The sequence below is a fragment of the Nannobrachium achirus genome (assembly GCF_963921795.1).
Source record: "Nannobrachium achirus genome assembly, chromosome: 8".
Classification (NCBI taxonomy): domain Eukaryota; kingdom Metazoa; phylum Chordata; class Actinopteri; order Myctophiformes; family Myctophidae; genus Nannobrachium; species Nannobrachium achirus.
In genome coordinates this window covers 29,854,862-29,874,369 of record NC_137817.1, presented here as the reverse complement: position 1 = coordinate 29,874,369, position 19,508 = coordinate 29,854,862, and the positions used below count along the sequence as shown (strand labels likewise).

Genomic DNA, 19,508 nt, shown 5'->3' with positions numbered 1-19,508 from the left:
ACCCACAATTCCCTGGGAGCGGAGCCTTTGTCACCGCCCTGCTGGAGGATCAAGAGCTGAAATGACCCTGAAGAAACAGCCCCACCCCTCAGAGCCCCCGAGAGCATCCCCTTACTGTTTGTTGAGCTGCTTTGAATCTCTCCCGGATATCCTCGCTGTCCCTTGGGGTGTTCTACAAAGTCGTCAGAACACTAGCATCAGTACAGTGATCATGGGTGTGTCAGTGTTAGCTTGAAGATATCTTTTCTTAAAGTGTACAGCCTAAAGGTCCTAGTGCCTGTCAATTACCCTGGACTTGAACAGACTGTTGGCTATTGCCATGAGAAAATAATTGGGAGGAGGAAGAGGATGTTGACACTTATCTAAACACAGAGCACAGCTCAATTCGCCCATCATTATGGAGCATAATCATTACAGCCAAAAAAGAAAAGAAAACTAATGCAGGTAAATCGGTTATTTCTCTGTTTCTGCTTAACACATACTGTACATGCATATTGCTGCATTATCACCATGTTCAGTTCACACTGTTTTATAGATGGAACATGGAAAAGTGGACAGGAGAAAGGCGTGTCAAGTTAAAGGGCAACCTCACCGATTTTTAACTTGAATCCTGTCATTCAGTTGTTGTGACTAGTATTTTCTAGGTCCCTCCGTCTGGTGCTGGTTCTATCGATCCCATCAACAAACCCATTATAGACCTATAGAACCCTCATTGTTAGAGAAGTTCCCAGTGAAATAATTGCTTAATATAATAATATACCAAACCCAGCCTTGATCGGAGGGATTCGAAGACTTTAGTCGAGTCGACCAGTGCTTTGTTGAAGGGTGGCAGCATTGTGTACTGCCTACAGGTGAGCTAATGTAGGTGTGTGGACTGGAACAGTAGTCAGTATAGTAATATTAGTAAGACAACATGGCCATGCTGGAAAGGACAGAATGAGTGAAGTTGAGTATTGCTCTTAGAATGTCTGTTCAATGATACATTTTAGAATACAAACATTCCATGTTACATAATTGGCTGTAATACATTTAGGTTACGCAATACAGATAGCTAAATGATGGTCCTTGACAGAGTAGTAGTGCAAATAAACACCTCTGACATACATCAAATCCATACATCTTATAATCGTATCAGCGATACAGTTGTATAGATTCACTAAAAACAAGACTTTTAATCCATCCTAATAACAAGTACCTTAATTACGGTATGATCTTTCTACCATAGGCAGTACATTGTAAAGTTGGAATTCAAATATAATCAGTTGACTTCTGTCCTTGAAGGCATGGTCATTTTATGGTTGATGGTGGTGACATTTTAACTGTCAGTCTCACAGGATTAACAGAGAAATGGAGAGGCAGTTCATGATAGTACATGTGCCAATTTGAATCCTATTTTTGAAAAGTATTTATTCCTCAGCTGTTGTTAATGACATTTTTCCTATCATGTTTTATTTATGTAAAATTGATTTATTCTTCTTAATGAAATATCCTCAGTGGAGTCTGTCTGTTATGAGAGCTCATGTCACATATCATGTTTCCTTTTATTTTCTTAACACTTCTTAAAACTGATTTTGTTGTCTGGCTGAGTTTTGAAGAGTCTGTGCAATTTTGTACAAAGTGATGTACTTGACATACTACTTTATATTTCTGTGAATAAAATGTGAACAAACTGTTGACATGTTTGATTCTCTTTGTAAAGGAAATACTGTTAGTACTGGTATGTCAGCACAGCGACATGGTACAGTTATTATTATTACACATTTTATTTATTTTGTAGATTATAGCCTGGATTGGAGGTTTTTGTGACAGGTGTACGACATTGTCCCCAGCGAGAAACTAAACGCCTCACAACGCCTCTCGCTGTGAGGCGTATTTTTGTCTAAGATTCTCCTCAGAATAGGGATGCTGAGTTGAAGTGGTTAATGTAAAATAATCACACAAAAATATGGCGACTTCCCTGTAGTAACTCTGAGGACCCCCTGTTCGAGACCTGGAATAAGGCATTGCACGGTTTATTTATAGACTAATAATTAATAATGCAATGAGATCTTGTTAGTGTGGAGGAACTGAATTTACCCTTAAATGTTAAGCTAAGCTTGTATACAAAGCTACCATTCAAAATAAGACAGAAGTGGAGAAGCATCAAATCTACATTTGCAAACCTTGTGTCTTTCATAGAGAAATTTAGAATATTTCAGGATGCTTTCTTTGGTGACATTCAGGGTCTCTACTAACAGTATAAGTGTGGCGGACAGCTAAACTGAACAGCACTTGGCAATGATTATATTGGCAATGAGATATAAATATAATATATATATATATTTTATTATTAGCATGTTATTAAACGGTTAATGTTGACATTGTGTCTGATTACAGTATGAATGAAGGATTTCACATTCATACAATAGCCAGCAGTTCTATTTTATGGACTCAAGACCCGTCCAAAAGGTCACAAGCTGTAACTGAATACAAATTCAAAGATTATAGTGCTCTAAAATGAATGCAACTAATGTAAATAGCAAATATCTAGTAAAGTGAACACATGGGAGACAAAATAAATTAGATTTTATTATATTTCCAACTGCCTTACAGAAACATTTAAGCAATTCTATAAATACATCAATTATTCATCTTAATATAAGAAATAATTATGCAATTTGCTAGTTACACTGTAATTCTAAACCAAAGCAGTTTTTACAGGGGGCGCCCACTGACCTAGTGGTCCGGGCGCATACCACTTAGGCATTGCCAAATAGGCATGGATGCCTGGCAGAGTCGCCGGTTCGATTCCCGATCCGGGCGACCTCATGTCACTCCCTGTCTCTCCCCCCATTTCCTGTCAGTCTACTGTCCTATCAATAAAGGCATAAAATCCCCAAAACAAATCTTTAAAGTTTAAAGTTAAAGAGACAACATAAGAGGAAATTGAGAGCAAATTGTGCGTTTTTCAGCTGAGTGATTTTACTTTTTACCAGAGCCCGGCTGATGTATACACATTTCTTTTCTGGCAATGATCCATCGTATGTGGTTATCAAACATATTATTTGAAGTATTTGTGAAGCCTTTATAGTACACATAGTTTTACATGAACACTGTAATCACTGCAGTTATATATATATATATATATATATATATGTCTTTGGATAATTAATCAGCCTATATCTCTCTGCAAATGGTTTACAGGCCCCATTAGAATAATTGGTGCTATAGTTCACCTACACCAAGATAATGTCATTATTTCAGGTCTTTATAATCTCATAAAGAATCTCTTACAAATCTCTTTGTAATGCCTCTATGTCCAAGTGTTGGCATCACTGACACTGTGCAACAGTTTATACATTTTGCCAGACAACTGTGATACTAAACACAATAATTTCACACATAGTGTAGGCCAACCTTTTTTACATAATTTATTTCTTAGTACTTCAAAAGGCTTAGGCAAAATAGGGGTTCAAGATTTTGGAAATAAATATGTTCAATGTTGTAAAATCATATTATAGTGTAGTTATAGTTAGTATTGTATATAAACTAAGATACTGCATATCAGAGAATCTTCAACTTGTATAAAAAGACTGTGTTGTTCACATTTTGTCTATTATATGATCTGAGTCTGACCATTTTGACCAGTTCACTGCTTGCCTATAATATGGTCTGAGTCTGACCATTTTAATATTATAGGCAATGACATTGTATGTAATAGGCCTTAGAGTACAGCTTGGTCCAGTGACACAAGCAAGTTCCTCTTAAGGGCCATTTATAGTTACGTTACTACGTATGGTTGATTTTGTGTACGTTTTGGGTGAGGAACTACGTACGGTAACTGCGTTGCCATTCATAGTAGACATGCACATTATTTATGTGCCGACCCGCTCTCCGCTCCAATTCTGCTCCCGCGCGCCACATGAAGGTGGTTCTCACACGTGTAAAAACAGAAGCATTTAGCCAAAATATGTAGAACCACAGATTTTTGACCCGCCGTGATGTTTGGTACAGTATAAATACGTGGTAACAGTCTGGACTGGATCTGCTGTCTGTCTGCAACATTATCGCAGTAAATGCAACTCCACAAGGGTACACATTTAACCACATGGATGGACCCGGAGTAGGCTAATTATAACAAAACACACGTACACACCCGCTCATATATTGAACATAATTCCAAAGTAATAAATGAGCCACATCATCATCTCTTCTTGTGACTTGTGTGCCTCGCTGTCTGTGCTCAGCTGATGACTGTTGATGCGTGATGAGTGAGGAGTCGGTCCTCTACAAGTGGTTGTGTAACGACCTTTTTTCCGTTTCTTGATAAAATATATTTATTATTGGGACACACAGTTTGAGAACCGCTGTTAGAGCAGAGTGTGTGTGTGTGTGTGTGTGTGTGTGTGTGTCAAGCCGTCCTTGCGAGTTGCGACGTTCCTTTTTTACCGTTTCTTGATACAATATATTTATCATTGGGACACATAGTTTGAGAACCGCTGTCATAGAGCAGAGGAAAAGTAATTGTCCTCACTACTGCGCCTATGTTTGACAACGGTGGCCGTGGGTACTTCTTGCTACGGATACATCTTCAGTCCGTTCAGTCCGTTCAGTTGGGTGCTGTCCGTAAGGGTCCGTATACGGAGATAAATCATCCGGAGTGTTACGTACTGGGAGTCAAACCGGACCAAACGGAGTAAAGTTCTCTCCCCCTCCGTTTCTTGTGTATTCCTGCGGTCCTTATGTACAACTATGCATGGTACTTTATACGTGTATATACCCAGGCTCTATCCCTGCTTTCCCCTGAGAACTACTGTACCATCACCCTGCATGTTTAATGTAATGTCCCATGAGCTTACAGTATTAAACTTCTATCTTATAACGTGAAGTGCCCTGACTCCGTTTGCCTCAACAATGACTAAATACAGAATTCACAACACCACCCAAGTCCTAACAGACAAGCTTGGGGATAAAGCCTCATTTATATTGAATTTCATTGGCACAAAGGTGTCGCTTGCTGAAAAGAACAGATTTCCAATATTGCCATTTGATTGCGTTGTTAGCTTGAAAATGTATACAGTTCTGTATAAATTATGGTTAAGGGACTGCTTCTATTTCAGCTCCTGGTGACACTGATCAGAATTATTCCAGCCATAGCCAACAGCATCCCAACAGTCATCTCCGTCATTTTACCAAGCTTCCATTTCCTGAGGTCTGCCTCCTGTTTTTGCTTCATCCGCTCTTTCCTATCCCTCATCTCCTTCTCTCTCTGCAGTTGCTCCCCATAGTGCGCACGGAAGAAGGCATCAAAATCAAACATGATCTTCCCGTGGGCTTGGGAGAAACGTCTGCCGACATGTTGCCGTTGTTGCTGATGGCCTCCTGAGGGTCTGTTTGTCTCTCTGTTGGAGGGCCTCCCGGCCCCCTGGACATCAGACTGGCTCATAATTCCACGGTCATATTTCCTCCTCAGGGTGTTGTTTCCCAGCACGGTGTAGGCCTCGCTGATCTCGGAGAAGCGCTGCGTGGCCTCCTCGTTCCCCTGGTTCTTATCAGGGTGGTAGATGAAAGACTGCTTGTAGTAGGCCGTCTTTATCTGGGACTGGGTGGCATTAGGGGTCACGCGGAGGATGTCATAATAGGCCGTCTTGCTCCTGTATAAAGGAGGTGCGTCTGCTTTGCCGTTGTTGCTACTCCAGCTGTAGGACCTAGCAGTAGTGGAGGGTTTGAGTGAGTCAGTCAGATGTTTCAGCTCCTTTAAACTCAGTCCATTAACCGACATCCCAAACCCTGAGCTTTGCTCTGCTAGAGTAACTTTAAGGATAATGGTGCTGAATCTTCTGAGCTGCTGAGGTGATCTGAACATTTCAGTGTGAAGGGTAGCTGCCATAAGGACACTGTTTTTATTCCCGAGTGTCACTCTGCCAATCAGGCGCATTTGAAGTTGAGGCTGCACGGCTGGTGAACTGTACAGTGTCTTTTGCCTCTCTTTGTCCTCTCTGTGTTTAAGGATGGAGGAGTTGACATCAGGAGGATCCAAAGAAAGCAAATCCAAAGATGTGGCAGAGTGACAAACATTTAGCAAGGCCTCGTTTTCCTGTACATTTCCTACCCTACAATGTATCCGAGTTCTATGTTCTGCCTCCTCACTTGTTGTTGACACTGGCGGATGGTCGGGTACAGCAGGCCTACCTGGGACAGTTCCAATTATCGAGGTAGCGTTTGCAAGCAGACATCCATGACTTTTGAAGGCGACGCGATTATGAGAGTTCCTTATGTTAGAAAACCTGTGGGCTCCTTTTCCCAGTCTCTGACTGACCTCTGCCATGATCCCGAGGCAGGACCCGGCAGGGCAGTCGGTGTCAAGTGAAGAGCGAAGAAGCAATGGATAGTGAAGGAAGTTGTCTCTGGTTCCGGTAGCTTCAGAACCAATGAGGAGCGATGTAAACAGGAAAATAGTACGACGGCAAATCAACCCGGAGAGAAACAACGAGGTACAATCAGTACAATGAGTGTTTATATAATCATACTTGTTAAGAACTTCAGCTTGAATCGCGTAGTTCGGCCGTGTTGTTGTCACTCGATCATTGTTGGAAGAATATTGAAAACGTAAAAATCTGAAGCACATGCCATAGACATTTGAAATATAGCATTTTCGATGTTGAATAGAAATACTGGTCAGCTGTTCCTTTAAATAAGGGTCGCTCGTTTCGTCTCCTAAATATGACGTCACATTTCTTCACGTGTACTGTGGACTGATGTGGACAGTTTTCACTGCAGCTCATGTAGCTCTGCTTGTTTAGAATATTGTTTATTGTAATACCTTTAGGCTTTACATTAAGAAACAACCATGGCCAGCGGTCGAAGGCCTGAGCACATGGCTCCTCCGGAAATCGTTAGTAACACATTTAACGTTCTCATTTTAAACCATTGTTATTTATTGGGTACTTGTATGGATTAGCCAAGAAGCTAACATCAACAATGAGCACTTTTTCAAATTGGGGTTATTTTGGCCAAAGCATGTGAAAAAGTGCCAACATCTTGGCAGGCTTATCTTTGAAAAATAGGTAATATATCTCGAGTTGCATTTAGTTTAGTTTTAACAAGAAGGCAACAAGTAACACATAATTTATAGTTCACATACGGATGAAGTGATGAATTTACCTATCTAAATGAGTGTGTGTGTGTGTGTGTGTGTGTGTGTGTGTGTGTGTGTGTGTGTGTGTCTACTCTGTAGTTCTACAACGAGCAGGAAGCCAAGAAATACTCCCAGAAGTGAGTAATGTCTTATTATTATTGTGTTATTATTCAGTTGTTTTTATCTTTATTATCTTACTTCACTGTGGCACTTTTAATGAAGTAGTTTATAATAAAAGTAATTCAGGCCCACCAACAGTACAGTACAGGGCTGCCAACTTTCAGGAAAACCTAAGAGTGAAATGTTTATATATATTATAATAATTCATATTTTATTTTTTGTCTGGGGGTCCTCCTCCAGAAACATTTTAAAAGAGTAGATGTTGTTTCCTGTATTCTGGTGCATTCTACAGGGAGTTTGATACTTTTATCAGGCTTTACTAGGATGGGGAAATTATGGATAAATGTTATGATACATCCATTAAGCTGCAACACGTCTTTAACTTGAAGATCTTTTCTTTTTGCACACACATCCATCCAAAAGTTCCTCCCCATTTAAACTGCCTGCTAGTAAGCAATGGGCATTTTGGATGTGTTGAACATAGAACATGAACTAATCTATGCTGTAGATCCTCCTGTCGCCGACGATCTTACTGTGGAGAATGATGTGTGCAGGGAACGTGCATGCAGCGTTCATCACACCAGACACACACACGCACTAATCATTTCTGCTTTCCACTATAGTTAAAGGGTGGGATTACTTCACAATCAGAAAGCCCTTTGTTGCTCAAATCGCAGCCGAAGTGGATGACTCGGTGGCACTTGAGTTGATGCAGTTTTCCACTTTGTGACGGCTGTGATTTGACGGTGTGAGAAATACGATGTGTGGCATGAGAGCGTGTGAAGAGGGTTATTTGCGTGAGGGTTGGAAGCTCTGGTACATTAATATGTATATATTTTTTCCAGCAGTCTGATAGAGTGTAAATGAGACCTTTCTGTGTTTGGTTTCTAGCTCTCGGATGATTGAGATACAAAGTCAAATGTCAGAGCGAGCTGTGGAACTGTTGTCTTTGCCAGAGGGAGAAACCTGTTTCCTTCTAGATGTGGGGTATGCTCTTCATTACTGTTGTTAACAGAGATTTTGGGGGAAATATATTGAAATTGTATTAGAGAACAACATAAAAAGCTGTAATCCGGAACTTATTTTAATATTGTACTGTGTGTTACTGTTTGACAAATATTACTGCCTCAAGCACATAAGTGCAATATGTCCAATGGCCAAGCAGGCTTTTTGTTTTGGAAGAGTGGTAGAAGACAAATTTGGTCTTCCACTTGGGAGAGTTCAAATCACGTGCAAGGAAGCTAAATTAAGAAAAGGGTATGCTCCATACTGCTCACAGGAGGCAAACTCTGTGAAATAACATTGGAGTCTATGAGAGTGGGCTGGACGGCTTATGAAAAACACTATTTCTGAATGTTTGTGACCTTTGTCATATAATTGGTTCAGGAATATACTTGCTTTTCGATGTGCATGGTACATAATTTTATTGAGGCATCTAAACAGTTTATTCATCAGCTGGTCCACCTGGCTCTCATTGACTCCAATGTATTCCATCGACCTCCCGACTGCGGTTTGTCACCCAGTGCAACAAATCTGCCGTCTGGAATTGTTGGATAGAGAAAATGACGTTGGCAACCTTTTCTTCATTTAGCTTACCTTGATCACGTGTAGGACATGAAACTGGTCTGCATATCTTCTGTACAAGCCAAATACGGCTAGCTGTTACATTACATTTGTACAAGACAAACACTGACTTTTCCATCTCTCCCAGTTGTGGCTCAGGGCTGAGTGGCGACTATCTGTCAGAGGAGGGACACTATTGGGTTGGAGTTGACATCAGCACAGCAATGTTGGGTTAGCTTTGCATTCACTTTTGCACAAATCACTTATTACTGCTTTACATAAATTGTTAAACGGGGCGTGGCGCCAGTAACACCTTATATCAATAGGTCCCACCTTGGTAGAGGTCTGTGCTCTGCTGAGCACATTTTCTAGTTAATATGTTTTTAGATACCCAGTCAGTTCAGAGGTCCATTGAGTGAATGTAATATTCTCTTTCCATACAGATGTTGCCCTCGAGAGGGAGGTAGAGGGAGACCTTGTGTTGGGGGACATGGGGCAAGGTGTTCCTTTCCGCTCTGGCACGTTTGATGGATGCATCAGGTAAAAAAATATATACAGTATATATGGATAAAAATAATCATGGAGCCCAATTTGTACCTTTTAATATTACATATCTATAATATCTCCTAATCTTTCCTGTCTTTTTTCTTTTGCTATATTTTCTCAATCCCTCTCAGTATCTCAGCTCTACAGTGGCTCTGCAATGCAGACAAAAAGACACATAGTCCTCCAAAGAGACTCTATAACTTCTTCACATCTCTGTATTCCAGCCTGGTAAGGTTGTCGTAATTCTCTCTGATTCTCTTGATGAAGAGAGATTTTATTTATTCTCAAGTTAAACATACTCTGCTTAATACTTTTTACAAATGTGTATTTCATCTCTCAGGCGAGAGGTGCGCGTGCTGTTTTTCAGATTTATCCAGAGAATTCGGAACAGGTAAACTCTTTTCATTCATAGCATTTTACAATTTAATGGTGCCTGTATCTTGGTGGTGTTTATTAGAGCCTGTAGACATTTTTCTATGGATTTACCAAACTTCAGTCTCTCTCTCCTCACTTTTTCTAGCTTGAGCTGATCACATCCCAGGCTATGAGGGCAGGCTTCAGTGGAGGCATGGTAGTGGACTTTCCCAACAGTACCAAGGCTAAAAAGTCAGTTCTTATTTGCAGCAACAGCTTTTTACATGTTTACATACATCAGCAATTGGTTTATCATTTTTTTTGCAGTGCCAATACATGTTGTCTATTCACAGCTTCTATCAGATATGTACTTTACATATTGATTGACAATTTTCCAGTCCCAAAGTATGCCGTCATAGTCAATGCCAATGGGCTAAACATAAATATCAGAATACCAGTTTGAAATGACAGATTTTTGTGTTTGCTAGAAATGTTACATTTAGCACTCCTTTTTCCCTTGTTACGTTACTATGACTAAATTAGTTTGCATAATAAGCCGTATTCACTAAAATCTCTCTTGTTGCTAACAGGTTTTTCCTGTGTCTGTTTGCCGGGGTAACAGGAATACTGCCCAAGGTAAGGAGCCTGAGATTTGGTTCAGACTTTGGGGCTGTCTCTCTAATAAGGCCAAACCGAACCAATGCAACTCCTTGCAACATTCGCAACCATTATACTCAATGGCCGTTGGGAGGAGTTGCGTTGGTGTGACATGGCCTTAAAACTGTTTTGTTGCGACTATTTGCCTTGGTGCATTTGGATCCCCATTCAGAATCAAAGAGGAACATTTTATTGTAATCAAATCTTAGGAGTCTTAGGAATGAGACAAATACAAACAATATATATATATATGATTGAACTCAAGTTTCCATGGTTTGAGTAATCAATAGAAAAAAAGTCATTTTGGGGTGAACGTTATATAATATTATATTATAAGTAAGTACTATCAATACAGTGTGCAGCTGCTCGTGATGTCATCACTGTGCATTTCTTCTATGCTACCAGTAAGGTCACCTTTTCAAAACTTCTCATTTTAAGTCATTTCCATATAATTATATGAATATTGAAAGTCATGTTGTTAAAATATGGACTAGTATGTAAATATTTAAATTTCAGATGTGAGGATACATGTGAAACACTTCCCAATGCATTCTAAAATTGTGTTTGAAAAACTCTCAGCCTATGCAAAATGCACCATCCACGCTATTTTACAATGCAACTAGGGTTGAAAACGAGCAAACTCAACCTTTAATGTTTTTTTTTTTTTTTTTTTTTACATTCAGGGATTGGGAACAGAAACCTCACAGAGGGGTGTGCCAAATCAGGTCCAGTTTACAGGAGAAAGGTAATGACTCAAGACAGACACTTAGACAAGTATATGAGTCACACAGGTCTTGGCTGTCAGTAAAAGCAGGTTCAGCTATATCTGCCTTGACGTGGCTGAAAGACCCAGAAAAATGGAACAGGGATGTCGTCCTGCCTGACCAGAGACACTGTCATGCAGTTTTTCCTCCCTTTTACATGCTGCAGTTTATATTGAATCTCTTGTTAATACTCTATGTATATGTTACAGTTTAAATCTGTTTTCTTGTTTATACATGCTGCAGCTTAAATCAGTTCTGTTGTTAATGTGTATCATCTCTCTGACTCTCTCATACAGTTTAAATCCATTCTATGCTGCCTTTGAAATCTGTTTTAGTTAGTACATGCCACAGTTTAAATCGGTTCTCTTGTTTACATGCTGCTGTTTAAAACGGTGATCTTGTTAATACATGCAACAATTTAAATCTGTTCTCTTGCAGACTCACTGCAGTTTAAGTCTGTGTACTGTAAATCTCTCCTCTTTAATACATGCTGCAGATTAAAACTGTTAATACCTGGGATGTAAAAGAACTGTCTGTGGTTTTTGCTTGCTTTTTCACATTGTCTTTCCTTCTCTTTTGTGAAGAAATCGTTTTAAAAACATGAAAGGTAAATCTGTGAAGAAGGGAAAAGACTGGATCTTGGAGAAGAAAGAGAGAAGAAGACGGCAGGGCAGGTATGTTAAGTATTTGTAAATGCTCCCGTCTGGAAATGAAATAATCATATTGGTCTTTCAATATAACTATGAACCCATCATTTATCTTTGTAAACTGCTATGATAATAAGCCTCCTTCTTGAGTTGTCAGCATGTTGACATGTTCTCAGCAACCACTGCTTATGACGGTTATTCTTCTGTTTGTTTTCTGCAGAGAGGTTCGAGCAGATACCAAATACACCGCACGGAAAAGAAGACCTCATTTCTAGACCTGGTTTATTTTGATTTACCACACAAAGGGTCACCTCTGAAGCAGTTGTACGTGTGATGTCCAAGTCTCAAAGATTTCATTTTCGGTTCAGGATGATAAAATCAAATTGTGAAATACTGTCCTGGTTTATATACGAACTAAAGCCAAAGTGAGACATAAAGACCTGCACTCAAATAATGCCACATAATCTGAACACTTTCTAATATGAAATTTCTGATTTGTTGCCCATTACATTAAATAAATGCAGTGTTTTTCATGTACACACTTTAAATAAGAGTACTATTATATTTGAGTTGTGTTTTCCTTTTATTTTTAGGATAAACTCTCACACCATCTCAAGTAAATTTAATTTATACAATTTTATAAATTGTACAATTATCTAACATAATAATAGTACCACAGTTTTATGGTACTTTATGGGCATCCTGCACATAATTCTACATCCATTCAAACCTTGAACATGGGAGGGAGTCTGGGAGATGGAGTAGCTGGGGTTATTACTTTGAGTCTAATGATCATTACATCATCCTAATGTGAAAGAATATTTCAAAGGAAGAAAACAAATAAAGGATGTTGTATATATGGACAATCCAAATCTGTTGGAAATATTTCATTTTTTGTGTCATAATTAAAAGTAATGTTGATATGGAGATTAAAAACTTGCTGTGAACCCCTGCTGTGATCAAAGTAACCTGTTAAATTAATGCGTGGACCAGTTTTTCAGTCAGACTTCAGAATCGTACTGAAGCTGTATCGATGAAACATTTGGAATATTTAATAATGAATTATACTGAATGAATTATATAATCTAAAAATGAAAACTCCTATTTATTGTATTCGATATCATGGCAATCCACATCACTTGTAAACTGCAGGGGTCGCTCTCGCACCGTAACCAAGTCAAACGTCGCTCCAAAGCTCAGTTCAGCTGGGCGTTATCTGAGGACCTGTTTGGTCGATAACCAAATCGAATGTAGTAGGCCTACTGTAGTTTGGATTTCTGTTAAAGCATCATTTTTGGATGGATAGAGCCTATAGCCTCCACCACCAGCAAACCGAATATTAGACAACAGAGTGTTTGCTATTTAGGTTGATTGAAAATACCAATTAAGGTGAATTGGGAAGGAACTTATGGTCTTTCATGGGTTAATAGCAAATGGCCTCGCGTCACCCGAGTGTGTGGTCTGTCAGTCATTCCATCTAACCTAACGAACGGGGGAAATCAGTGTCCCTCGCTGCTCTACAGGTAGCCTGCCTGTCTGTCTGCTTGCCTGGTGACGCGAGCTTACTTTCGCCCGCAAGTGGACTAGTAGACGCATTCTCGCAGCTGTTGGACTGTGGACACCTTTGGTCGACCCCGCCTCACATTGTTGCTCATACAACCGATCAAAATTAAGACGCGACGCGATACCCTGCAGCCATCATCATCACACACATAACGGAACTTGTTGAAAACGGCTGATAAAAGCAACCATGAAAGACCGCACGCAAGAACTTCGACACGTAAGTTACCGTTTGATTTTTAATTACTCAATTATGTTGTGGCCATTGTTTCCACGTAGCCTACATTACAAAATACATTATATTGAATTGTTGGAACTGGTTGGTTGACCTGTTTGAGCAACAGTTGTTGTGACACATTCTGCATAATGTCTCAATTTAAGACCTATCATTTTGTAGCCCATTATTAATATTATTATTATTGGATAATTGGAATAATGAATAAAGTCAACGTGGTTAAAAAAAAGAAAATAGTCAAAACCCATGTCGAATATAGGCTACAATCAGTTATTTATTATCTTTGGGACTAAATAAATAGTGGAACAAATTAGAACAGGCACATAGCCTATTTAGTCTTAATAATTGGGCTTTGAACATGGCTTTGAAGCTATTAATTCGTTTTGATCATAAATGGTTGTGTTACACTAATTATTCAGGCTAATCCAGTAGACTAGCCTATATTTGGCAACTGCGGTCTGTCTGTCTGTCTGTCTGTCTGTCTGTCTGTCTGTCTGTCTGTCTGTCTATCTATCTCATGATCTATCTATCTACAGTAGGCTATCTATCGATCTATCTATAATGCTGTGTGTGTGTGTGTGTGTGTGTGTGTATATATATATATATATATATAGCTCTTTACCAAACAGAAATTACATTTTCAGGATGGAATACCAATTTCATAACTCATACTGCAGCATTTAATGAAATAGGAAGTGATGGGGTGGAAAAAGCAGGAAAATTTGATTTGGAACACTATAAAAGTGGGGCTGATCAATGGATTCTCCTGATTGGATGCATAGAAATATGTTACTGTACAACTCTGTCTAATCAAATCAAAACCTCCACCGGCTGTCAGTCTGCCAGTCTGCCAGTCACGTCACGTCACGTCACGTCACGTCACGTCACGTCACGTCACGTCACGTCACGCTGTTCTACTCATATCTCCGCATTGCCCCTATCCATGCCAAATTTTGCACACACACTCCTTGGCTGCCAAACCACAACCGCCACCCCTCATTTCTCACATGGCCCTCTTCTAGCGCCACCATGAGGCCAATTCTTGAAAAACTCATTTTTGGACACTGCTCCTACAGATTTTGCCCTAAGATCACGCAAAGCGCTATACACAGTATGTCTACACTCATGTCATCAACATGGATCTGTCCCATTTTGTATACATGTGACCTGACGGTCGCTTATCTCTCGATTAATAGGGAGTCTTACTGGTCAAAATATAGAGCTTTAACAAAATTGTATTTAACCAAAACATCACTTATAGCACCTTTAACATATCCACTGTTGATCCTGTAATTGTGTTTAGATGCTTGCCTGACAAATAGCTGGCAAATGCTAGGCCATTTACTCCTGTTTTTGAGTGGTGCTAACCACTCCTACGCCTGGCTTTGTTCATTGCGACCGTCAGGTCGCAGTTACTATCAAAACCTCCACCGCCTGTCTGTCTGTCCGCCAGTCGGTCTGTCACGTCACGTCACACTTTTGCCCTACTCATATCTCTGCCATCGTTGCCCTTATCCATGTGAAATTTTCCACACACACTCCTTGTCTGCCAATCCACAACCTCCACCCTTACAGACACAGCTCCTACAATTTGTGCCCTAAAATTACGCAAATCGGTACACGGTATGTCTACTCTACACTCATGTCTTCAACATGGATCTGTCCCATATAGTGCCACCATCAGGCTGATTTATTAAAACACATTTTTGAACACTGCTCCTACAGTTTTTGCCCTAAAATCACACAAATCGCTATACAGTATGTCTACACTCATCTCATCAACATGGATCTGTCCCACATAACGCCACCATCAGGCCAATCTCTTTAACACATTTTTGGACCTAAAATCACGCTGCGACCTGACGGTCGCTTATCTCCCGATTAGGGAGTCTTACTGGTTTACTAATTCTGCTGTTGCCGGTTAGTATCCTATGTTAAACTGTCCATGTGGATGGGCAGATAGTGTTCCCAAACATAAAATGCTCAAATGAGCACATATTGATTGATTGATTGATTGATTGATTGAAGATTTTTTAAGAGGTTTGCATAGGAAAAGGTACAGGACAGTACAGTTCACTGGTAAAGGTCAACTAAAAGGACCAGTAAGACTCCCTAATCGGGAGATTAGCGACCGTCATGGCTGAGTCACTATGACTCAGCCATATAAGGAGTTCCCAATGCAGTATAGGCCTATACGCCCAAATATACAGTAGAGTTTGTTGTCTAACCTGTGTTGTCAATGGCAGGTGTGAGGGCCATGTGAGGGACTATAAAACTATAAAAAGACTTTTGCGTTGCATACTCACTGGTGGAGTAATTCATTAATGTCATCCTCCTTAGGGATGCAGTGGATGCTGTTTGTGATGTTGATATATAAATAACATAATGATGTATGTGTGTGTGAGAGAGAGAGAGATCTTGACTGAGCTGCCCTCAGTCTCATAGGAGAGACAGGCTGTTGTCAGATCTGTGTAAGTGGTGATTAAACCAGGGAGGGGAACAATTCACACCTCCTCACTTCTCAGCAGAAATAGAGAGAGCGAGCTATGAATTGGCCCCAGGGGTAGCATAGATTTGGCCTTCCCTGCACAGCCCCTGTAAATTGTGTGCCTATGCCCTATGTTTATGTGGATCTGTGTGACTGTCGGTTAGGAAGATGATGTGTTTCTCATATCTTGCCATGTTGAGATGTTGATCAGTCGAGATGTTGTCAAGAAGAGAAATGTTGTTTCAAATATTTTTATTAGTTTTATACATAAGTATATGACATATTGTAAGGACACTGATACATTTTTAACGTAAAGACAAAAGGAAAAAATAACAACAATGCACAAACATAACCCCCAAGAAACCCTCCCCACCCCCCTCAGCCAATCCCCACCCCAGTACTAATAACTAGTAATGTAAACTATCAGGAGGCCCGCTCCTGTTCCAGGAAGGAAACCAGTGGTCCCCAGATCTTTTCAAATTGTTCAGGTTTGTCCTTTATGGTGTATCTAATTTTTTCCAAGTGAAGGGTGTCTGTCAACTCTGTCAGCCATCTTTTCCTTGTGGGAACCTCCTTCCCTTTCCAGCCCATTAAAATAAGCTTCTTAGCTGTGATTAGACCATAGGACAGAAGATTTTGCTGATGTACTCTCAGAGGTCTTAACGCTTCTGACACTCCAAAAATGATTAATAAAGGATCAGGTTGTAACTGTATTTCAAATATTCTTGAAAAGAAATTAAATATGTCAACCCAGAACTCTTGTAGTTTAGTGCAGAGTGCAAAGCTGTGTAACAGGTCAGCCTCAACCAACTCACATTTTTCGCAAATTGGGGAGATTTCCGGGAAGATGTTATGTAACCTCACTTTCGAATAATGAAGCCTATGTATAATTTTAAACTGGATTAGGCAGTGTCTAGCATTAAGTGAACAGCTAAATGGCCTGTGGAAGTCAAAAGTTGAAAATGCACCAAATGTATAGTTTAATTATCCAGCCACAAGGTTAAAGTGGCTTCCATCTGACTGAGCTGGTCCGCGTCAATATGCCGACGGGCCGGTATGCAGACGACCTAAACCTAAACCTAACCTTAACCCTAACCCTAACCATAACTCTAACCTCAGTAAAACTAACGCTGGTCAATGCTAACCTGGTGAAATGATAACCTGCCTACGCTGGTGAGTAGCTAACCTGCCGGCGCTGGTCAATGCTAACCTGGTGATTGTTATCCTACTCGGACCAACGGACCCTCGGAACAATGAGCGGACCCCGACTGTGTGTGTGTGTGTGTGTGTGTGTGTGTGTGTGTGTGTGTGTGTGTGTGTGTGTGTGTGTGTGTGTGTGTGTGTGTGTGTGTGTGTGTGTGTGCGCGTGCGTGCGTGCGTGCGTGCGTGCGTGCGTGCGTGCGTGCGTGCGTGCATGCATGCATGCATGCATGCGTGTCAGTAGAGTACTACAGTTTAAACATGTTCATAAAGGTACATTACCAAACATCTGCCGTTATTTCTTATTCCCAATGGTTTATTAGCTCACTGCCCTGAAGCTACCAGTTTCAATAATTGATATGGTCATATGTCTACATTGAATTCTTCTCCGGTGCTCACTCTCCCAGTTGGCCCAGGAATTATTTAGAGACGGCTGGGCCAGATATGATGCTCACGTTGCATTTGTCAACTTCCCTCAAGCTCATACCAACACACTAATGACGATGAGGTTATTAAAAATGTCATACTCCATGGGGTGGTTATTAATCAAAAGTGATTGTTTTGATGACAAAGGGTTATTTCTTTCCCTCCTGTCTGTAACGAGGATTCCTCCATTGTACACACTAGCATAGATTTCCTGTGCTCTCTTTTCCTATAATTTACAATTACAATATAGGCATTTTGCAGACGCTCTTAATCCATGCTGTTTCTATGTTTCTTCATCTATCACTCTCTTCCATGTTTATTATTGCCCTCCTATTCTCTATCATCCTTTTCTTCAATAATAACCCTCTCTTTCCTCTTGGTAACGATAACTTCCTTCATCGTTTGTGATGTTCTGCTGGTGATTCTCAATGAATCAGATTGATCCCTGTCCCCATTGTCCCCAATCCATTCTTCCTCAGTTCCTCTCTAGGGGAACCTTGTTAAAAAGCGTGTGTGTGTGTGTGTGTGTGTGTGTGTGTGTGTGTGTGTGTGTGTGTGTGTGTGTGTGTGTGTGTGTGTGTGTGTGTGTGTGTGTGTGTGTGTGTGTGTGTGTGTGTGTGTGTGTGTGTGTGTGCGTGTGTGTACAGGTTTGTGTTTGTGCCTCTTCAACTCTCATGCCCTTTGACGTTTTATAATCCATTTGCTTTTTTTATTTATTTTAGTTCGCCTGCCTTATTTTTTTGCATCTTTTTAATTCCTTTTTAATTTATTTGATCTCTTTTATCTCCAGTTGGTCTGTTCTTGACCTCCTCCTGGCTCTTGGCTTTGATGTTCCTCAGCAGTCCAGACTAAAGGCCTTGAGTCCAAGGAAAGATATGGTTGTTGCATTTCACAGCCTTTATGTATTAATGCTGTTTCAAATATTACAGAACCTCAGGGATTGCGTACAGAAGCAATGGGAGCTGATACAAAACATCTCAGTGTGCTCTCATTTTGTACATTAATTAGAGCCATCGCCTTCATTATATTTCCTCAAGAATACACACATTTTCACCTAGTAGGAATACCTTATGTCCAAGTCGAAACGTGTAATATTTGTCTTGTGTTTATTATTGAGAAACACATCTCTCCAATTAGCTCTGGTGACTTAAACGGTGGTTGAAACGGTATGACTGGAGTTGGTCCCTCATCGCTAAGATCCAGTGGCGCAAATGTCAATTTCCTGTCTTCTTCTGAACATTGTATGAAAGGAATAAAGTTAGTCCCGGTATCTTAGTTCCTCCGTGATTGTGCACCGCACCTCGAAGTACTTGAAACTGTCCCCCGTTGTTCATAAAGGGTGTGACTGACTAGCCTAGCGCAGCTAGACAATCCACCCATGTTAAAACAAGGAGGGGATATATACTGCAGTTAGTTAGCTGCATTAGTATATAGTCTGGCTAAGCCAGGATAGTGAATGACCACTGCCTCTCAGGATCATCTCCTTGGTCTTTCCAATGTTCAGGACCAGGGGTGTTGCACCAAATTCTGGGCCCTGGGTACTTTAACTATATTGAAAAATAGCAGATATACAAGCTCACAGCGCGGCACCGAGTGCCGCACTGTGACCTTGTAGATCTGCTATTTTTGAAAAAGCTTGAATATTTCAAATCCTGTTTCTACGTCAGTGGTGCTCAAACTTTTTCATGTGAAGGATCCCCAAAATGATATGTATTTGACCACGGACCCCCATCTAAAAATATTTAGTACCAGGGACCCCCAGAAGCAAAACTTTAGTTACAAATGTTTGCTTAAAAAATACATATATTCAAAGATTTGCACATGTTTTCAA

The 19,508-nt window shown here is 40.3% G+C and overlaps 3 protein-coding genes across 7 annotated transcripts in view; 2 read left to right on the top strand and 1 right to left on the bottom strand.

Annotated features, from left to right (window-relative positions):
• Positions 1–4,698: 4,698 nt before the first annotated feature.
• dnajc30b (DnaJ (Hsp40) homolog, subfamily C, member 30b) lies at positions 4,699–6,329 on the bottom strand. The gene is made up of 2 exons (XM_080731671.1): positions 6,172–6,329; positions 4,699–5,687 (listed from the first exon to the last, which is right to left on the bottom strand). Exons 1-2 carry the CDS (start codon positions 6,213–6,215, stop codon positions 5,096–5,098), a joined length of 636 nt encoding a protein of 211 aa, XP_080587797.1. The 5' UTR covers positions 6,216–6,329; the 3' UTR covers positions 4,699–5,095.
• A 408-nt stretch (positions 6,330–6,737) lies between these two features.
• Positions 6,738–12,596, top strand: bud23 (BUD23 rRNA methyltransferase and ribosome maturation factor). Its single transcript, XM_080731354.1, has 12 exons — positions 6,738–6,874; positions 7,217–7,254; positions 8,129–8,224; positions 8,949–9,031; positions 9,244–9,340; positions 9,478–9,574; positions 9,687–9,737; positions 9,867–9,952; positions 10,291–10,336; positions 11,041–11,102; positions 11,706–11,795; positions 11,989–12,596. Exons 1-12 carry the CDS (start codon positions 6,830–6,832, stop codon positions 12,041–12,043), a joined length of 846 nt encoding a protein of 281 aa, XP_080587480.1. The 5' UTR covers positions 6,738–6,829; the 3' UTR covers positions 12,044–12,596.
• Positions 12,597–13,287: 691 nt separating this feature from the next.
• Positions 13,288–19,508, top strand: part of LOC308289561 (syntaxin-1A-like) — a 69,811-nt gene continuing 63,590 nt past the window's right edge. For all 5 annotated transcript variants that reach the window (XR_013962244.1, XM_080731288.1, XM_080731285.1 and 2 more), the window contains exon 1: positions 13,288–13,548. Coding sequence is in view for 4 of the 5 variants with exons in the window: in XM_080731288.1 (XP_080587414.1) it covers positions 13,519–13,548 (30 nt within the window). In the remaining variant the exon portion in view is untranslated. The remainder of the gene's footprint in view (positions 13,549–19,508) is intronic.